The sequence below is a fragment of the Plectropomus leopardus genome, chromosome 6 (genome assembly GCF_026936395.1).
Source record: "Plectropomus leopardus strain MGB_pleo_1.0 chromosome 6, ASM2693639v1, whole genome shotgun sequence".
Lineage (NCBI taxonomy): Eukaryota > Metazoa > Chordata > Actinopteri > Perciformes > Serranidae > Plectropomus > Plectropomus leopardus.
Window position 1 is genome coordinate 10,239,452 of NC_142181.1, and position 18,540 is coordinate 10,257,991.

The window sequence follows — 18,540 nt, forward strand, 5'->3', positions numbered from 1 at the left end:
TAATTTATTCCAATTTGGAGAACATTTCTTGCCAAGGGGCTCATCTTTCCCATGTTTGCGGAGGACTTCAAACCAATTTGCTCAGGGTTCAAAGGTTTAAATATCTGTGAAAGGTGTCTGAACGCAGCACAAGAAAAGTGATGTCAACCCAGGTCTCAAAGGTTTTAACAAAAAACAACGAGAGAATAGTTCTGGGTTATTTAAGCAACGATGGGTCTAAAATGACTCCTTAGTTTTTGTTTAACTTGCCTGCAAAGCATTTAAATGTCCTTGATGGCTTGATATTGGACGGTTTACCCACAAGATTGTGGAGTTTTACAGTAAAGTGGAAAAGTTTAGTCCCAGTAAACCTATTTGATCTGACCACCACAGGCTTTCTGCAAGTTTACACCTGCACTGTGGCTGCATGCGAACCACAGCTGCATGTTTAAGTCCAAAGCCTACACACAGAGGAGAGGAGAATTTGGAGAGGATCACCGTGTGATTGAGGGAGGGACTAAAAGTGTGCATAATATTCCTTCCTCTATGGGACTCGCTGCGAGGCAGGTACAGCATCTCTGCAGTCCACCGCTCAGCTGTCACACTCAGCTGCCCAGCGCTTCCACTTCTACAGCAAACTTCTCACACCGCAGTCGGTAAGTGAAAACTTTATATTGTACCAAAAAAAGAGCTGTAAATGAGCTGATACGTGTGATATTATCGGTGCTCGGCGCTCCTTTGATGCATCAGGGTGAAAGTGCTGGCTTTAAAGTTTCTGTTTCTCCCGTCAGGAATTCGCATAAAGCTTCAGCGCGCTTTTTTTTAAATAGAGATGCGCTGCTTTCGACCTGTTTCATCTCTGCTTATTTTTGCGACCTTGCAAAGTAAAGTTGCACGTGCATTTTAATTTATTTGTAAAAATGAACTTTACCCCAATATTGTTTCAACTTTATTCATTTTGTGGGCTTGAAACTACCTTCAAATGCAGCACTCAATATATAAAATGTATAAGTAGAATCTATTTATGTTATAAAATTGCATAGTTGAATGCTTTGCTCTTTTATTAGGCACTGGTTTCCCACCAAATCAATGTAAAGCCTAAATGGTGCATGCATCTTATTGACAGAACTGATTTGCGTATGGGGACTTTTTCTCCTAAAACAAGAGCATCTAAATCTTTTTGAGCTGGTGAACATCTGCAAGCATTGAGCAGTGGCACATTTTCCCCTCAGTCTGTGAGCAGCTGCCACAAACTCGATATGCCAAATTGCTTAACATATGAATGTGAGGAGGATGGGACCTGCCACTGCCCATATACACACCATTCCTCCTCTAATGTAACCCTTCACGTTTTCCAGTCTCTTTTGTTGATGCTGCCTCGAGTAAACAATGTTAAGTGATAAGCAAAGTGTGTAGGAGGGGAGGAAAGAGAGGGAGAGGAAGGAAAAGAGGAGGAGAAAGAGGGAGGTGAGGAAGATGAGAGGAGGAGGAGGCAGTTATTTTCTTTTTTTAATTTTTACATAAGGAGACGGGAGTTGACAAGCCTTTGGATGGATGGATTTGCTTCAGCTGAAATCCCTTTTAGCCCACATAAAAGTCAGCAGTGTTTGATTTAAAAGAAATACATACCTACAATACAAATACATCAAAACACTCCTGTGAGCCCTAAAACCCAAATCAGATAAAGATTGGATGTGTTTTTATGAAGCCCCAAAGCACAGTTTTCACCCTGCGCTGATGACCCTCTCTTTTTGACCCTTGTCCTTCTACCTCCTTTTGTCTCTCCTCACTCACACACACATAGTATATACCACACACTTGCACGCAAAGTGTAAACAGCTTTTGATAGATAGGTCGCTGCACCCCTGCCCCATCCGTTTCTGTGTTGATCCCTTCAGCAGGCCCTGCTTCTCCTGTCCACAGCGTCAGTGATGAGTTACTACATGGATCCAGTTTCTTCCTACCCGGCCCTTCACCCCTGTGACCGTCTGGGCGCAATGGTAAGACCTCCCTCGTAAATTACCTCTGTGTTAAGGCTGCCTCGGCTACCTGCCACACAGCCGGCCAGGAGTGTGAGGGAATGAGTGTGTGTGTTAGCCACACTGCAGGAATGTGTGCAGGAGCATATGAGCCGTATGTGTGCAAGAGCAACTCTGGATTCCATCACCTCACAGGAACACACTCTATCTGAACATTTTTCCTGTTGAGTGTAGTCCACTAGAGTTGCACTAATAGTATCTGTACACGCTGTTCCTTGTGATGTTGTCCAAAGTTAGGAAACAGAGCTGTTGAACAAGACAGTTTTTCGACAAGGCTGTGAAATCGCCCTTATGAACTCCCCAGTGTTGCACAACAGCCCTGTAGTAAAGATGCACTTCTCTTTAGCAAGTAATATTGTAAATACGGAGACCTGTAGGCCTGTAACCTTTCCACTAACCGATCATATTGGAGTCTGACCATCCCCTCTGAATAACATTTTTCTCAGCTAAGCCACCCGCTCAGTGCTTTGTAGCAGTCTGTTTGCAAGAACACCAAGCCTCTAACGCTTTCCAAATGAGAGAGCTGAATACAGAGTCAGAGACAGTGGTAGCTGGGTACATTGGGATTCCTGTCAGATGAGCATTTGAAGGGTGAAGGCCAATGAGCGGCAAAATAAATGCCTCCATTTGTATGCAGAGCGCCGGCACATTAGGATAAGAGACTGAGGTTATATGCAAATGGCAACCCCACCCTGGCCTGATAGAGACCATGGAAGGATACAGCTCCCTGGCTCCTAATTGGCTCAGGTGCTGGGGCTTGCCTTTGAAATTGAGACTACAGTATACTAGGGCAGACTTGGTCAAAAGGTGAGCCTGGATCACCTCGGTAGCTCTGTTCTCTTAAATTTACATGCATTATCAGCAAAAGGCAGCCGGGCCTGATGTGTTTCTGTTTATATTGTAGTGATTGTCAGTGTGTTACGCTTCACAAAGACCGTATGCTGAGAACAGTGGCATACACACTGTAAAATGTACCAAGTTGATCTTACTCAAAATAATCTTGGAAATCAAAAAAGGAAAGTAAATATTACTATAAGTCTTGATTTATGTTTACTTTATATTTAAATGTTACATTTAATTCGCTGTAATTACATAATTTTTTGAAGTTGTTGCAGCTTAAAAATGACAAGTGAAATGACCTTGCTCTTTCTAAGTGTTAGCATCTTCAGTAAACCAGGTTAGTCTGACTTTATGGATCATCAAAAACAGGGATTTGCCAGTGTTGAAGTTAGGACATCTGCTGCTTCTGTTTTGTTAACATGTTTAAGAAAATACAAATATTATTGACTAGTTTGCAACTAGCAGACTATAGCACAATAAACTTGGTTTACTGATGTTGCTAAAATTTAGAAAGATTAATTTAATTAAACTTGTTTCAGCAACTTTACAAAATTGAGTAATTATAACTAAATTTGAAGTAAACTTGTAAACATAAATTAAAACTATAGTTGGCAGTTACATATAAAATCACCTTGTCAGATTTTACAGCACAACCAGTCGGTGGCAAGAAAATGCCAGAAGCAAGCCACTTCACTGCAAAGGTGATCTTTGATCACAAGAAATGATAAAACACAGTGTGAGGCTTCCCTACTCTAGTACATGTAACATCAGCAACGCATTTTTAGCAGAGCACTCTCCCTGACACAGGTTTGGATTGACATGCAGTCGACCTTCTAGTTTAGTTTTCTCTCTAAAAAATTGTTCCAATCATGAATACAAACAACATCATAGCACTCACATACACTGTTATGCAGTGCAGAGAGAGGCAGTCAGTGACTAAGGCTGTGGTTTAAGTCTCTGTTTACTCCAAAGTAAGAGGCAGTAAATTGAGATTATCAAACATTTATGAATTAGCATCATTTTGCTTCATCACTAAATTGCACACTCAGAATGTTGACATTCTAATAAAATGGCAGAAGGTATATATATTATGTTGTATGATAAGTAGAAAGTGATTTCAGACACAACCTTTGCCTTTTTTTATGACGGATATTTAAATTCGTCATTGCAGAAGAGTTACACAGTTACACCTGTGTTTTTCAGGTGCATTTAATTACACCTGCCTGCAAACTGTTAACACTGCAATTCCTCTTAGAACCACTAGGGAGCAGTTAAATTAAACAGGTAATAGTGAATGAATGAGTGAATGTGTGCAAGTACTGTATATTTTATGCAACATTGCATGAGATCAGTGAGTCACAAATGTCAGAGAAAAAAGTGGTTACATATTCATAACCCTATTGTTTTATGTTTCATATTTGTTTTATGTTCCGATATGGCTTCAAAAATTTGTATCTTTGTGGATATATGTTCAGATCACAAATAATTGGACTCCAATCACTGTATTTGTGTGCAACATATCTTACAGCTACAGCTGTATGATATGTTGCACATTGGTGTCGGTGTCTTTTTCTTTTCTTTTTTTTTATTGCTGTAGCACAACTATAGGTTGCTATGGGATAGAAACAAACAAACAACAAAGGAAATCAATACATGAACAGCAGTTGTTTGGTCAAGCTGGGTTTAATAAAGGTCAAGTTTAATGTTAATATGACTCAAATATCAAACAGTTATATGGCAAATTGTTACATATAAAAATGGACAACATGCAAAACTCTTTCAAGGTAGTTGTTAGCCATCCCTGTTCGTTTTCCCAATCATAGACCGACTTCTGCATTGGAAATTCATATGGTATCGATGTTATCTCCATTGTTATCTATATCAGTCTCTCAGTCTAATCCATAAATCATCTGAGTGGCTCCCTCCATGCCTATCTAACTTTCTCCCCTTACTGACTGGACTGATAGGAAAAGGCAGCGTCCCACGCAAACCTCTAAAAAACCTCATAAACTGGCCCTCCTGATCCTCTGGTCATGTTTGCCATCCATAAAGCTGGCCAGCTACTGATAAATGCTGCAGTGCTTAAACAGGGACGGCTTATCAGATTGGCAGTCACTCTGTCAGCCCGTCTGTCAGTTACACGTATGATGTATAGCATGAGGTCTGACATACTGTACATATTGGAGGCTACATAGACAAGACTAACTGAAGCCTTGCTTTTAGTGTATTTTTACATGTTAAAAATATGAAATGATGAATTATTGCTCTTTGATTTGTGAAACTCTAAAAGCAGATGACATGGTGTATACACAGATGTGGAGTATACATTACAAACACTGTACATCAATATTCAACCTTTTAATAGAAAATCAAGTTAGAAAGGTCACATTACATCTAGTGAGACACAGTCATGTGAGAAAAATGCCAATCCCTTGTTCACATTACTTTCAGACAGGAATGTCCAACAATATCCATTGAGTCTCTTTGTTTGTTGCTAAACGGAGGCTTTGATACACTAAAAATGGCCAAGTGGCTATCTTACACTCTAGTATCTCTTGTATCCACATAGAATTTCATATCTCTCCTGGCTCCCCTGTCAAGTGCTGACTTTAGACTTCCTTTTTGGTATGACCTCTTACGTGAACATTGCTCTGATAAGCAGGATAAATCAACATAGTAAAGATAAACTGAATGAGTCAAATTTAGCTATGAGGGTTATCTGTGCTTGAAAACAATGAAAAAAGCAAGTTTTAGAAATCCAAGGATAAGATGTTGGCCAAAGCCAGTTTGACAGTTTGATCAGCTGTTTTTAGCTTAATCTGTTATTACATCCCCAGGCACATAAATAAATGTTTTTCATTGGCGAACAGATGAAACACTGACACACTGGCAAGTTGCACTGCCAACTGCCACTGCCTGGGGGGGACTGACTGCTCTGACGCCTTATAGACAACAGGTCATTCAAACGGTCCCAACCTTAATTATATGTAACTTTAAGGCTTAATACATTGTAAACATGTCAGGTATATATAAAAAAATAACCCTGTTACAGTTGTCATGAATGTTAAAATTAGTTATAGAAACCAAACCATGTTTGCACCAGACTGCATGTTTTCTTCTGCTGTAAAGTTGGGCATATGAACATTAAGGTCTATTGAGATTGACTTGCTTTTGGAGTCAGCCTCAAGTGGCCATTAGAGGAATTGCAGTTTTTCACAGTTCAGCATGGTTAAAATACACCACATTCACATCTGTGAGGTGCAGAAAATTGCTCTTCAACAGCACCATTAATCAGCTAAAACTTCAATAAATCTTCTGCATCATAATATAAAATATGCATCTATTCCATGCCACTCACTTCATCTTGGCTAAACCATACTTTGTGTTGTTTGTCTCCAGAGGCATAGTGGTGGGGTGGCAGTGGGCCCTCAGACCCACCTCCCAGGTGTGGTTCACCCTCAGCAGCAGTACTACCCATCACAGCCCCTTTACATCCAGGATATACCTCTGCAGGAGGTGCCCAATGGACATGACATGTGCCCCACAGGTAAGAAATGGATCCACACATAATCTCACCTCAAATGAGGTACTGGAAGAAGAGACAAAATACATTCAGTCATACTTAATACTTACAACTATACAGTTTTAGTAAAGATTTCTAAGTGTTAGTCTATAAAAAAAACTATTTGGCTTTTTTAGTCAGACAGTACATTCTTATATAATGCTTGAAAATAGTCAATAGTCAATGTTCAACACAACTTAGAGAGAACAAAAGACTTTGTGTTAACTGGAATGTTAAATGGGCAATCATTCACACTCTAGCATTATCGTCTACGATGTTGACACACACATTTAAATGTCCTTATTTAGTTTGTTAGAACAAACACGCACACGCTGTCTCAACTTGGCCTGCTGTTCTGCGTCCGCTGCATGAAGGATGATGGTGATGCTGACCCTGAGGGCAATGCCTTTACCAGACCCCCTCTCTCTCTGTTTCTCTTTGTCTCGCTCTCTCTATTTTCTTCTGGGGACAACCAAATGCCCCGCAGTCTCCTCCCTCTAGCCCTCTCTTTCTATTTTCTTTCTTTTTTTTTATGTGAGTTTTATTTTAAACTGGAACATTCTTTTCAGAGCATTTGCCTGTGTTTCACTCTGGCCTCTTCTCGTTCTAAAAAGTGATTGATATCAGTGGACTGGGACGCACGCCACGGGAGTAGGGTAGGGGTGCTGGAAGGGCACAGGCTTTCTTCCGTCACCTCCCTGAGCTGGATGCAGGGGGCAAGGCAGGAGGCCAAAGGGCGGCCATCTTTTTCCCAAGCCTCTAGTTTGGTCTCTAGAGAGGTGGAGGGGGCCTGAGTGTGCATGTGTGTGTGTGTGCGTGTGTATGAGAGGGAGTCAGGATTTGATGGGATTTGCTGATGTTTGTTGCCAGAGACACACTCCTTTGGAGCCCTCACTTCATTGCTCCCAGCGCTAAACCGTTGACATAAACATAGCTGAGTGGAAAAAAATGACCGAGTGTTGACCTTTTTTTTTTTTTTCTCATCCTCCTCCTAAATCCTACACTATGCAGGCCACAGGTCTAAGAGCATTCTGGCCACCTGGAGATGTTGTTAGAGTCATTTAGCTCCTGTTGGAGGTGTCTCATAGAGCTGCTGAGGTTGTTGTGCTACTGGCATATGGCGTTATGAGTCTGTGCTAACCTTAAAAGCAACCAAATAACCTCTGACACAGTCTACACACCCTGTAGCCGTTGCTTTGACTCATTTCTGTCAAACTGAAAATGCAGCTTCCCTTTGATGATTATGCACTTGCAATTTCAGAACACTCATTTAATTTGAATGTTATAAGACATGGAGGAGCAAACCATTACAACTTCCTCCTGCGGTGTAAGTCATCTGGCACCTGCAAGACATTTACTTTGAAGTCACATGTTCATGCCATTCATTTTTTTTTAACAGCCGAGGCTGTGCCAGTTTTTAATTATCATTATTTGCTTATTAATTAGCATTGAACAAGTGTCTTAGTCAGTCAACCAAAGATTTGCTGGCATATAATGGAGTATAATCACTTATTAGGGTTATACTACCTATAAGGCACTCCTCTAAGTTTACTCTGTTTGATTCAGGTGTGGAAACGTAAAACTGCCACCAGAAATAGTACATTCATGAAAATAAACATGAAAATACAACCTCATCTTACTATATTCCTTAAACGTTTTAATTGAATTTTTGGTCACTTGGAAGCAGTGGAAACCAGTTATGAACACAACATTTACACATAATCGCTTTGATACTTAATCATTGATACTATGACAGTAAATCGTTTGAAGTCGTGTTTCAGACCACGTGGCAAGTGTAAGTTCTGGATGTGTGATGAGAACTGGGAACAGTGATCAAAGCTAGGTGCCATTCATTCCTGTGGAAGTTGCTCAGAGGCGCATGAAGCAAAAATGTTAGACTTCCCTGGTGTGAAGTAACCCGGATCTTCGGCATCATTGGGGCCACAGATCATGTGCAGAGACTTTTGCCAGCTGAGCTGCTAACTTTCAGTTTAGCCCTCCGCTAACTCGAATGAGGACAAAATGATTTAATCATGTGGCTCTTCTAGACTTTTGAAATGCGTCATTTTCTGGGGGTTGTGGTGGTAAAAAAAGATAATCCACTGATCTACAGATGTCGTTTTCCCAATGTAAATCTGTGGGAAGGAGTCTTTTTGGGCCAAATAGCATCTTATGACAGAGCCACTGTCATGAGATGTGGATCAGGTGGACCCAAATGCAGGAGATGAAAGACAAGATAATGCAGGACAGGTGTGTAGATGGCTGAGTGATGCTGCATTCATGTGCTCCTTGGAAATATTGTATTTACGAGTTTCAAGAACAGTAACAGCCCCCCAAAGTCATAATAACGGCTGGGAAATTGGTAAATACCCATGATAACAGAGGTGCCGAGACATTTGCTTGATGTTTCAGGGCAGCAGAAATGGCAGAAAGCATGGAAACAGTGTCAATAATTGACTGTAAAAAATGTATATATTTTTTTATTTTGTTCCTAATAGCTATCAATTACATTTAGTCATTGCAGATTTTAGTATGTGCATCTGTTAGATGTAACAAGCAAGAAACGCTTTAAATGCTCTTACCATTAAAATGCAACTCATCTTCTTTGTAGCCTCCATGTTGTTCCCACTTTACAACCTCAAAGCATATGAACACAAAGTCGGAAAAAGAACTACCCGACTTGGAAGCTACGACTTTCCGATGTCACATGAATGCAGCGTGAGACTCAGGAGTAGGGAAGGACTAACGAGGCTGTTGCCAGACAGGTGTGACAGAAAACAGGCGAGGAAACAGACAATGGCAGAAAGTAACACAAGACATGAGGAAATAATCTACAAAATATATCATGAAACAGACATGATGAATACATGAAGACAACAGAACAACCTGAAGTTGTCATTCCCCTGTTATTAAATATTAAAATATTAAAATTCGCTTCAAAGCCTGGTGCACTTCCTGAAGGCCTGGTGTAAGTCAAATATTTATTTTCTTTTAGCTCTGTTTTAGGTCTCTACCAACTCCTGAAAGAAATATTTGTGTGTTTAGCTGCTAAATGTTTAATTGTGTTCACATTTTTAGCATATAAATATTGAGAACAGCCTCTCTAAGTTGTTGAAATCAGACTGAAATTGAAATTCAAACAAATATTTTACTGGTACAATGTTTATAATGTGATCACTAAAAACAAAAAACAATTTAAAAAAACATACTTTTTGAAGCACCAAATCCTCAGTCGACAGTGTTGCTATTTCACAAGCTAAAATTCAGTGTCATGGGTACACAGGTTGATACATTTTATTTAACTTTTAAAGTGGATACGTTTATGCGATTTTACAGCTCAAGTCACCTCTTGGAGAATGGATTGGGTGTTGTTAAAATGAAATGTGTTAGTGTGAGAAAGAAAGAGTTCAGAGCAGATGTGAGGCGGGGATGTTGGATGTTAAAGGACTATCGCATGTTTGGCCCAGAGCCCAATGTCACACACACGGCTTCCTGACATCAGCCATGCCATGGCGATGTTTACACTAACCCAGCTCTACTCTTTACTATCCAGCACTCACACCGCAAGGCCTGTTGTACACTCCCATTGTGGAAATCCACTGTGTGTGTGTGTGCCAGTGTGTGGGAAAATACAAAGCGACTGTGCAATCTCATTGAAATCCGGGCGTAGATATCACACACATGCATACGCACTCCACCAACATCCTGCAGTGATGCACACTCACATATTCATTCATTAAATTCACACCCTGCACTCTGGTGTGTATTGTATTACAGCATCCTCTCATTCAGTAAAGCAGGCACATACACACACGCACAAAGAAACACACACACATCCACTCCCAGGCACTCATGAGTTCACTGTACATTTAAACATGCCCTCCCATTTAGTACACGCAGACACAGCTGTGATCTGGCACTCAGGGACCATTGGCCTGTGTTTTATTTGATGTGATTTGACAGCTGGACAGTTGGAAGAGGAGGGGAACGGGGTGGAAAGCAAAGGGGAGTGGGCGGAATACAGTTTGAGGAGAGAAGACGGATAAGGAGAAGGATAAGTCACAGGACTGGGACTGGGGTTGGTGGGAGGAGCAGAGAAGAAGGGAGGGAAGGAGGATCTGGAGCCTTGGGTGGGGGGGGGGCAGGGGTTTCGCCTCTGATGAGGGGCACGTCCTCACGGGCGCAGGCCCATTTTTTATTTCTAAAAGTAAACAGGCAGCCTGCGGGGGTCTGGGGGGTTATGGGAAAGGAGGAAACAGTGATGCTAATCAGGCCGCTGCACACTTCCCCCTCCAACAATAAAACAAAACAAGAGTGGAAACACGGAAAAGCGACAGACAACTCTGGAGGAATGGGCTACACCGCTGCCACGGTCCCAGATTTGAACTGCACAGATAGTTCTGAGGCGAGAGGTGTTAGTCAATAAACAGAGGAAAGAGGTAATCTGTTACTACTACACTGTACATCTGTGGGATTTAAAGTATTTTCAGAAGTCTGGACTATCTGAGTTTCCACATTAGGCCTCTGAGAAGTGGTTAAATTGTGCATTGAAATTGAGTGGAATTTCTACCCCATAATTCAAAGTGCTGCTTTGCTGAACTAAAAAAGAAACTCAACAATCACAACAATTTATTTTTGGTGAACATATTTTTTTCCTTTTGAAAAGCCATTTATTGAAGTGTTTTTCCAGAAAAATACCCTTGACCTTAAGAAATGTCCCCTCACTAAAAGCTACCCTTTCTCAAAGAAACACCCCTTACTTCCCCTTTATCTTTTGAAAAAATATTTTTGAAGATACTTTCCTCTAAACCATCAGCCAAATACCCGGCTGTTAAACGTCTCTTTCCCAGAGTTCTACGAGTTTTATTTCTAGGAAGTTTTAGTGTGGTAAGTTCCTCTTGATAGTGCGGTGACTAATTACAAACCACTTCAGTTGGAGAACACGCAGTTCTGAGACACATGCAATCACTGACGGGTGATGATGCAACAGATGCCAGCTCATCAGGATAGGTGGTGCTTTAATGAATCCTAAGAGAGACCTCCCGTTGTTTAATGTTTATATCACAAGCTTAGCAATATTCACACACTGTTAACTACAATGAGTGTACACCAGTAATGGTAAGAGTAAGTACCTCTTACTGTGACTTGTATGTTCGTAGTTGAATCGAGTCCATCCTATTGCAGGTAAATCCGTGCCTATTATCACTCAGTAGAAAGAGAATTTATACAACAATTGACAAAAAGCAGCGGCTGATTATCATTCTTTAGAGTGTTGCTATTTGCTATAATGTACAGCCTTTATTTATACAATGAGGAATGAATGAAACCAAAGACTGATGTATTTTCGCCTCAGCTTCAGGCACTAGTGGAGCTTTATCTGAGAGCATGGTGGTAACAGAGAGAAGGGAGGGCGAGACGAGAAGAGGGAGGTCTGGGAGGCAGAGACTCGGAGGGGGGTGGGGATAATTGAATTATCTGCACAATGGAGTGATGGGGGGCACGTGGTGCCGCTAATGGAGGAAGAGATGTCCTTTTTAGCGAAGCTAATTGTTCAGAAAAGAGCTGAGCCTTTGTTCAGGGAGGCCCTGCTACTTTCCCAGTGCACTTACTTGCACACAATTTAGCAGAGCGCACACACACAGGCACATGCACTCGCTAACACACGCAGTCTCAGAAGGGACTTTGGAATGTGAGGCACAAGAGAAAGATGTACATAAGTCCAGTACACATGCACACACACACACACGCACACACACACACACACACACATACTTACACACAGGGATACAATACTCCTGTCCCAGCAAACCCTCTGATCTCAGCAGGAGTGCTTCCAGCCTGTGGCACCTTCAGACAGTATCCACCACAGAGAGAGCTGAGACTTAGCTGCTAGACAGAGGCCACAAGGACCCCACTGTTTTACTGTTTAACTGTCTGCTCTGTGTGTGTGTGTGTGTGTGTGTGTGTGTGTGTGTGTGTGTCCATCACCCCTCTGAGTGTCTGTAAATGAGTGACTGACTGATGCTTAATGCCGTGTATTCACACAAGATACCAAACCTGTCAGGCCACATCCATTGTCTGAGACATTTTACACTCCAACCCAGCTAAGTCATCATTTCATATTTGATGCTTGTAAATGTGTAATAAAAGTATAGTCTTGAAATCTAAATACTCTTGTGCTCTTGCTTCAAGGGCGCCAACATCAAAGACAAATATCACTTGACAGCTGTATGGATTGCTCCAAATCGAATAACCTTTCAGTTAACTCTGTGAAAAGTAGCAGGTGCAACGGTTACATCCAGGGATTATAGACGGGCAGACAGCACAGATGTGCCAGCGAGACACAGACAGCGAGCAGCAGAGAGGAGGAGCTGCTTTAGCTAGGGGTGCTGCGCTGCAACGCAAAGTGAGTGAAGCCGGCTAACTGTCAAAACCATGGCAACAGCATTTGCCAGGTGGAGAAAAGAGGCCCTGAAGATAAAACTTGTTTGATCTAGGACTTGTGGTACACACACTGTGTGATTGTTTTATGAGTGTAAGACTATTAACAATCCCTTTGTCTAAATAGGAAATGACGCAGTTTGTTTCAACAATAGTTGTTTTTTGAGTTTGTATTGTGTAGAACTTTGACAAAAGCAGTTGATACAAAGATCTTGAAGAGGATAAGTGTTTAGTATTCCATTTGGTTTGGAAATCATTTTTCTTGTGTCAGTGTTCTGTTAATGTAAATGTGTTTGTCTTCAAGGTCATTGTACACCAGGGTGTCTAAGGGTAATAGAAATGGTCACTGCTCTGAAAGACAGAGCAGTAACACAGTGTTTTGAGATACAAGAACAGAAATGGAAACAGGAATTCAAAGCAACAATACGTCATCAGCAAACTGCCCATTTACAAGTGCAATTTCAATTCTGTAGTTCTTTTTTTTTAAACTCATATCAGTTATGCATTTTGAACATTAAGGGGGTACTTTGCCTATTTTCGACCAGCTTTGCATCAAAACAATCTGGGTATGTGTAGATGAATTGTGGTAAACTTCCCTTCATCTAATCAGTGCCTAGATATCCCTCGCTACGATGAAACTCCATCAGATGATGCAACTTGATGCATAACACATCATCCAGTCGAGTTCTGCTGGCTCTCTGGGCTGTTGCTCAAATTACAGAGTGTACTTCAGCATTTTCGTATTGCCAGCCCCAAATACCATCACCATGGACAGAACCCCTCCTTCTCACTCTAACTCGGACCGAAATGGTGAAACTTGGCACTGCTGGTCGGCTATAAATCAAGATTATGTTACTGCATTGCCTATTTCACAGCTCGAATGTTTTTCAGAAACATATTTTAGTGTTGTATTTAGCTGTAATACCCTGTGTTTGTGAACAAGACGTGGGCGCCATACTGCAGTAAAACTAAGCAGTGCTGATCGAATATAAACCAAGATTTTGATCCTGTTTTGCCTATTTCTCGCCTCATATATTTTCAGAAACATATTTTAGCTTACTGTGTAACTGTAATTGCACAACGTCACCTACTAGCGGGAGTGTTTATAGGTCTGGTGCGGCGCAGTGTATTCTGCTACATGTAATTTTGTAGTTACCGCTTGAGCAAAAGTGACCATCTTCTGTTTTTCCTTTTCAGGTCATGAAGCACCAATTTCAAAAGTATTTCTGTCTTTCTATCTCAAACAAGTCCTAGTTTTATTATAAGGCCATACAGAAGCAAAATATTTGTTTAATCATTAAAAAATAAAATTGATTTATTCATGATATATTGTTAAAAATATTGGATGTAAATAAGTGAAGACTGGCAAAAGAAAACCATAAACTAAAATGGGCAACAGTGACGCCAACCCTGATATTAGTCAGCAACACCATTAAACCCCTAATGGCTGCCCTTAGGCACTAAAGGACCCGGGCTGTCCTTTTAAGAACAGATACGAGGGAGTTCATTAACAGAAAACAAAGAGATCCAGTCAGAGAGAGAGGGACTGAGTGACTGACTGAGATGAAGTGAGAGGTACTATTCCCCCTCCCATTCTTCTCCTCCATCACCCCCTCTACTCTTCCTTGGGTGAGGCAGCTCCTCTCACCGCAGAACCCACCAGCACTCTTCCCAGACGAGGCTCCTATCAGGCCAATGAAACTTGATCCAGGGCTGCTAATGGAGCCAGCAAAGTACCACCGGTTGAAAAATCCATGTGTGATCAATAACCCTGGCTCCCCAGTCTCCTTACATACATGCGTACAGTACATGCAGAAGTATCATATCGACGTGCATTGTAGGTTGTGCCATATGACTCACTCTGATCGCTTATGATGTGGTTGGATGTTTGGAAAAAGAGGTCTTGTGCTTTACAGAAAACCATTTACATTGTTTCATTAATGAACAAGAGTCCCCACTATCCCTTCAGTATTTCTTGTTGGACCTCTCTTTCCTTGCATTTGTTAAAAAGCAGCCAGTTCCAGAGTGTGAGAATAACTATTATAATCTGTTATTACTCTTTCTGTTGCCATGGGAGGTGTTCCCTAATGGCAGTGGTTTGCTCCGAGTGGAGCCTTACTGTGGCTAAAAAGCCCTATCTCTCTCGTGTCTTTGTTCTTTTCCAGTGGCAGAGAAAATTCTTGATTCAATTTCCAGTAAGACATGGTCATTGTTCCTGATTATTGTAGATAAGAAAGTACAAAAGTCTAAAAAATAACTCAAAATGAGAATTGGAACAGACAGTTTGCCATGTTCTAACTGAATTTCCATTGATGATCTTGCTGACAGGAGACCCAGTATGATTGATTTTAACATCCACACGACTGACCTATTTTTAACCCATACCTAAATTTCATTTAAGAATATATGCAAACATAAGATTGTACCTATTTGCAAAGATGCACTTTGTTACTAATACCTGATGCAGCTGTGTTATGAAAAAAAGGACATGGTTGTTTTTTATTGATCAGAACAAGGTGAACAGGAAATACTCTGAGGTGTTTATGAGGGTGAGTTACAAGTTATGAGGAAGCCTGGACCTGCAGAATATAGGACACAGACAAGCCTTACTTTCCTCTTAGTGAACGGCTCCCCACACATACACTACAGCTAAATTGTATGTGGCTATTTTAAGATCCGAAACCATCTCCAAAGGCAGTGTGCTTTGTCACTTATTCTCATGAATCAACATACTGCTCAAAAAATGTTCCTACAAGGGGCTCAAATATGGCAACCATATAGCACTCCAAAGCTGTTTTTGTCCCATATAGTGGGGGAAATAGGGAATAGTTGTAACTTTTTTTTTTTTTTTTTTACATTTCTAACCTGTATCTTGGACCTCTTTTAAACCTGTGTGTTCAAAATGTGATACAAAGTAGTTACATGTGTCACCTGTTAAATGATGTAGCTGTAACACAAATAGAAAATTCATGGTTTAGTCTCAAAACCCGAGGGATGCAATGTCACAATTCAGTCCATAGTCATAGTCATAGAGTACCAATTCCTCATAGGAAGCACATGGACTAATGCTGCTCATAGTTATGTCATAGGAAGCCGTGTACATGAGAGGCCACCAAGGCTAATAATTTAGTAAACTAGTGAGCGATTCACGTAATGCAGGTAATGCAAAGGCATAATGTAAGAGGAAAAAGATGAGGCTGTTGGGAATATCAACAGACATATTATAAAATTACAACAATTTACAACTAAAATTACAATATATTAAATTACCATCTGCCAAAAAGTCAAGAGTAAATGGCCTGCGTTATTTCTGAAAATGTCAGAAAACACGTCACACAACTAGTGAACTCAGAGCCTCCAGAAGATTTCCATGGTTGTATAGACGTATATGAATTTATGTCATGAACATGGTAAACGCAACCGCAAATGAAGGCACCACTAACCAAGCATGTGAATCAGTTGATATCTCACTTGCTCCCTATGCCTGTGACATTGCATTACAATTTATTTAGGGGTTTACATGGTGTTATTTCTAATCTAATTATATTTTTATAACTTGGTGGTAGTATTTTTTGGCATGAAAGATTGTATGACTGAGTTGTTGAATGGATTGTTTGCTGTCATATTTGGGAAACAATGCGGTTAAGCATTACCAGGGCTCTTTATCAGGGTTCTCAGCAGCTCTCACAGCTCCACAGTGTTTCTCATCCCTGTTAAACACGCGTAATTTGCGGGAACATGTAACTGCGCCTGATGACGTGAAGGGGTCTTGGTAGGTTCTCACAGAGACACGGGGGAGGTGATAGTAAAGTGTTTGTGTGTGAGTGCGTGTGCGTGTGTGTGTCTGCGTGTGTGTGTGTGTGTGTGTGTGTGTAAGGGAGGGGGGGTACTGTAATTGAATTGTGAATCAACTGGCAAGTCAGCCCCAAACACCGCCCCCTTCAGCTGTCGTCGCACTCTAGCTCTGTGCAATGCAACGCCCATAAACCAGAGATAGAGAGGAAGAAGTGAGTGAGTGTGTGAGCGAGTAAGAAAGAACGAGGAAAAGAGGCAGTGTGTGTACATGTACGAGAGAGGGAAAAAAGATAAGTTAGGAGTAAAAGAAAGTAAATCGCTTTTTTAGTTTTAGAGGAAAGGTAACAGAAAAAAACGGCCAGTAGAACTGACCGGAGCGTCAGAGGAAGAGAAGATTTTCCCTTATATTGTGTTTTTGGAGCTGTTAGAATAAAAAAAGAGAGTGGACGCGGCGTTATTAAGACGCTGATCTGATGATCATGACGGCAGCTGTCGATATGAAACCGACGTTAACAATCATAAAGGCTGAAAAAATGGACGGTGAGTAATACAACTCTTCTTTGAGACGCTTGACAGTTAACACGAGACTAACGTTACTCCTGAAGGTTTCCTTGTAACGTAACATGCTGCTGACACCGATGTTTATAGTGATAATTCTGTGTAACTGGATGCGCTAAAAGGAACATAACGTCCTGAACGTATTTCAGTGTGAAGACGGTGTTGATTTCTCAATATTGGACAACACGCAACACTTGAGACACATGCAATCACGCCTGAGGCTGTGGAGTCCATGAAACCAGTGTGTGTTTCTTTTTTTCTGTTGAATGAATCACACTGTGACCGGCGTGCCTTCATAATTAATAATATGATGTTTGTGAAATAAGGGGGCAATATGGAAAAGTTATTTTCATATAAATAGACATCACAGAAGTTGATACCATTTAGGAAAAACAGTCATACAACATAGTAATAAAATAGTGAATTCATACAGCATATTATTTAATAGTTTTTAATGTCGCTGGCACACTTTCAAACTCACATGCATGTTTTACATTTTTTTTTTCCAGATTTGCTTTGACATGTTAAGTTTTGTCACATTTTGTTCAGGAAGTGTGTTGCTCAAATTGACTTCATGCTTTGTAGTTTTGATTTCTTCCTGCCTTTACCTCACTTGGGATCCTTCTTCATCTCCCTTTCTCTCCCATCTAAGCACCCATCGCTAACCCTATATTCAGTGCCATAATAGGAGAGCCAGGCACTCTGCCCAGTCGGCATGGGAGACAGGCAGTAGTGCCTAATCACTGCCCTCCCCACCAACCCTGCTGTCTTCTCTACCCCCCCCCCTTCCATACCTCCCCCTCCTCCACTGGTGGTTGAAACTGACTTTCCAGAGGGAAGGAGAGGCAGGCTGAGGTGATGAATCTGCAGTGCTGAGGCTTGCCTCTCTGACCCTGCTGCCTGGAAGACTTGGCTTGCTCCAGGGGTTGTCCAGGGCATATACAGGGAAGCCCATGACTGTGTGATTGGCTTTAAATCTTTGTGTGGTTTCACTTCTCGTTTTTTTGAGTGTTGTTACACATGGTGGCATGTTTGGATGATTTGCATTTAGTAGGTTTTCACATGAACAAATCCCCCTGTGCTTTTTGCAGCTCAGGTGGCGTCAAGCCTGTTAGTAGAGCAGCACTGATGCATCATTGAAATTTGATACTAATTGCTAGTGTTGACCCACTAAGGGGCTGTGACTCACCACATTAACCACCTTCCCCTTGCTGTCAATACCTGCAGAGCATAGATTCCCTCATACACATCTCACAAATTCATGAAAAAGTGCTGACAGCTGCAGTTAAGTTGCCAAAGCGTAGCGCTATCTTGCAAAACCATTTC

The 18,540-nt window shown here is 41.2% G+C and overlaps 1 protein-coding gene across 6 annotated transcripts in view; it reads left to right on the plus strand.

The window, feature by feature from the left end:
• Nucleotides 1–514: 514 nt before the first annotated feature.
• ets1 (ETS proto-oncogene 1, transcription factor) overlaps nucleotides 515–18,540 on the plus strand; it is a 42,279-nt gene continuing 24,253 nt past the window's right edge. Inside the window, exons 1-3 of one of the 6 annotated variants that reach the window (XM_088078675.1) lie at nucleotides 515–635; nucleotides 1,878–1,979; nucleotides 6,258–6,405. In XM_088078675.1, coding sequence (XP_087934801.1) covers nucleotides 1,911–1,979; nucleotides 6,258–6,405 — 217 coding nt within the window. In that variant the 5' untranslated portion in view covers nucleotides 515–635; nucleotides 1,878–1,910. Of the gene's footprint in view, nucleotides 636–1,783; nucleotides 1,980–6,257; nucleotides 6,406–16,844; nucleotides 17,197–18,540 lie in introns of those variants that run through there. The other 5 variants (XM_042486043.2, XM_042486045.2, XM_042486046.2 and 2 more) reach the window with 5 other exon arrangements.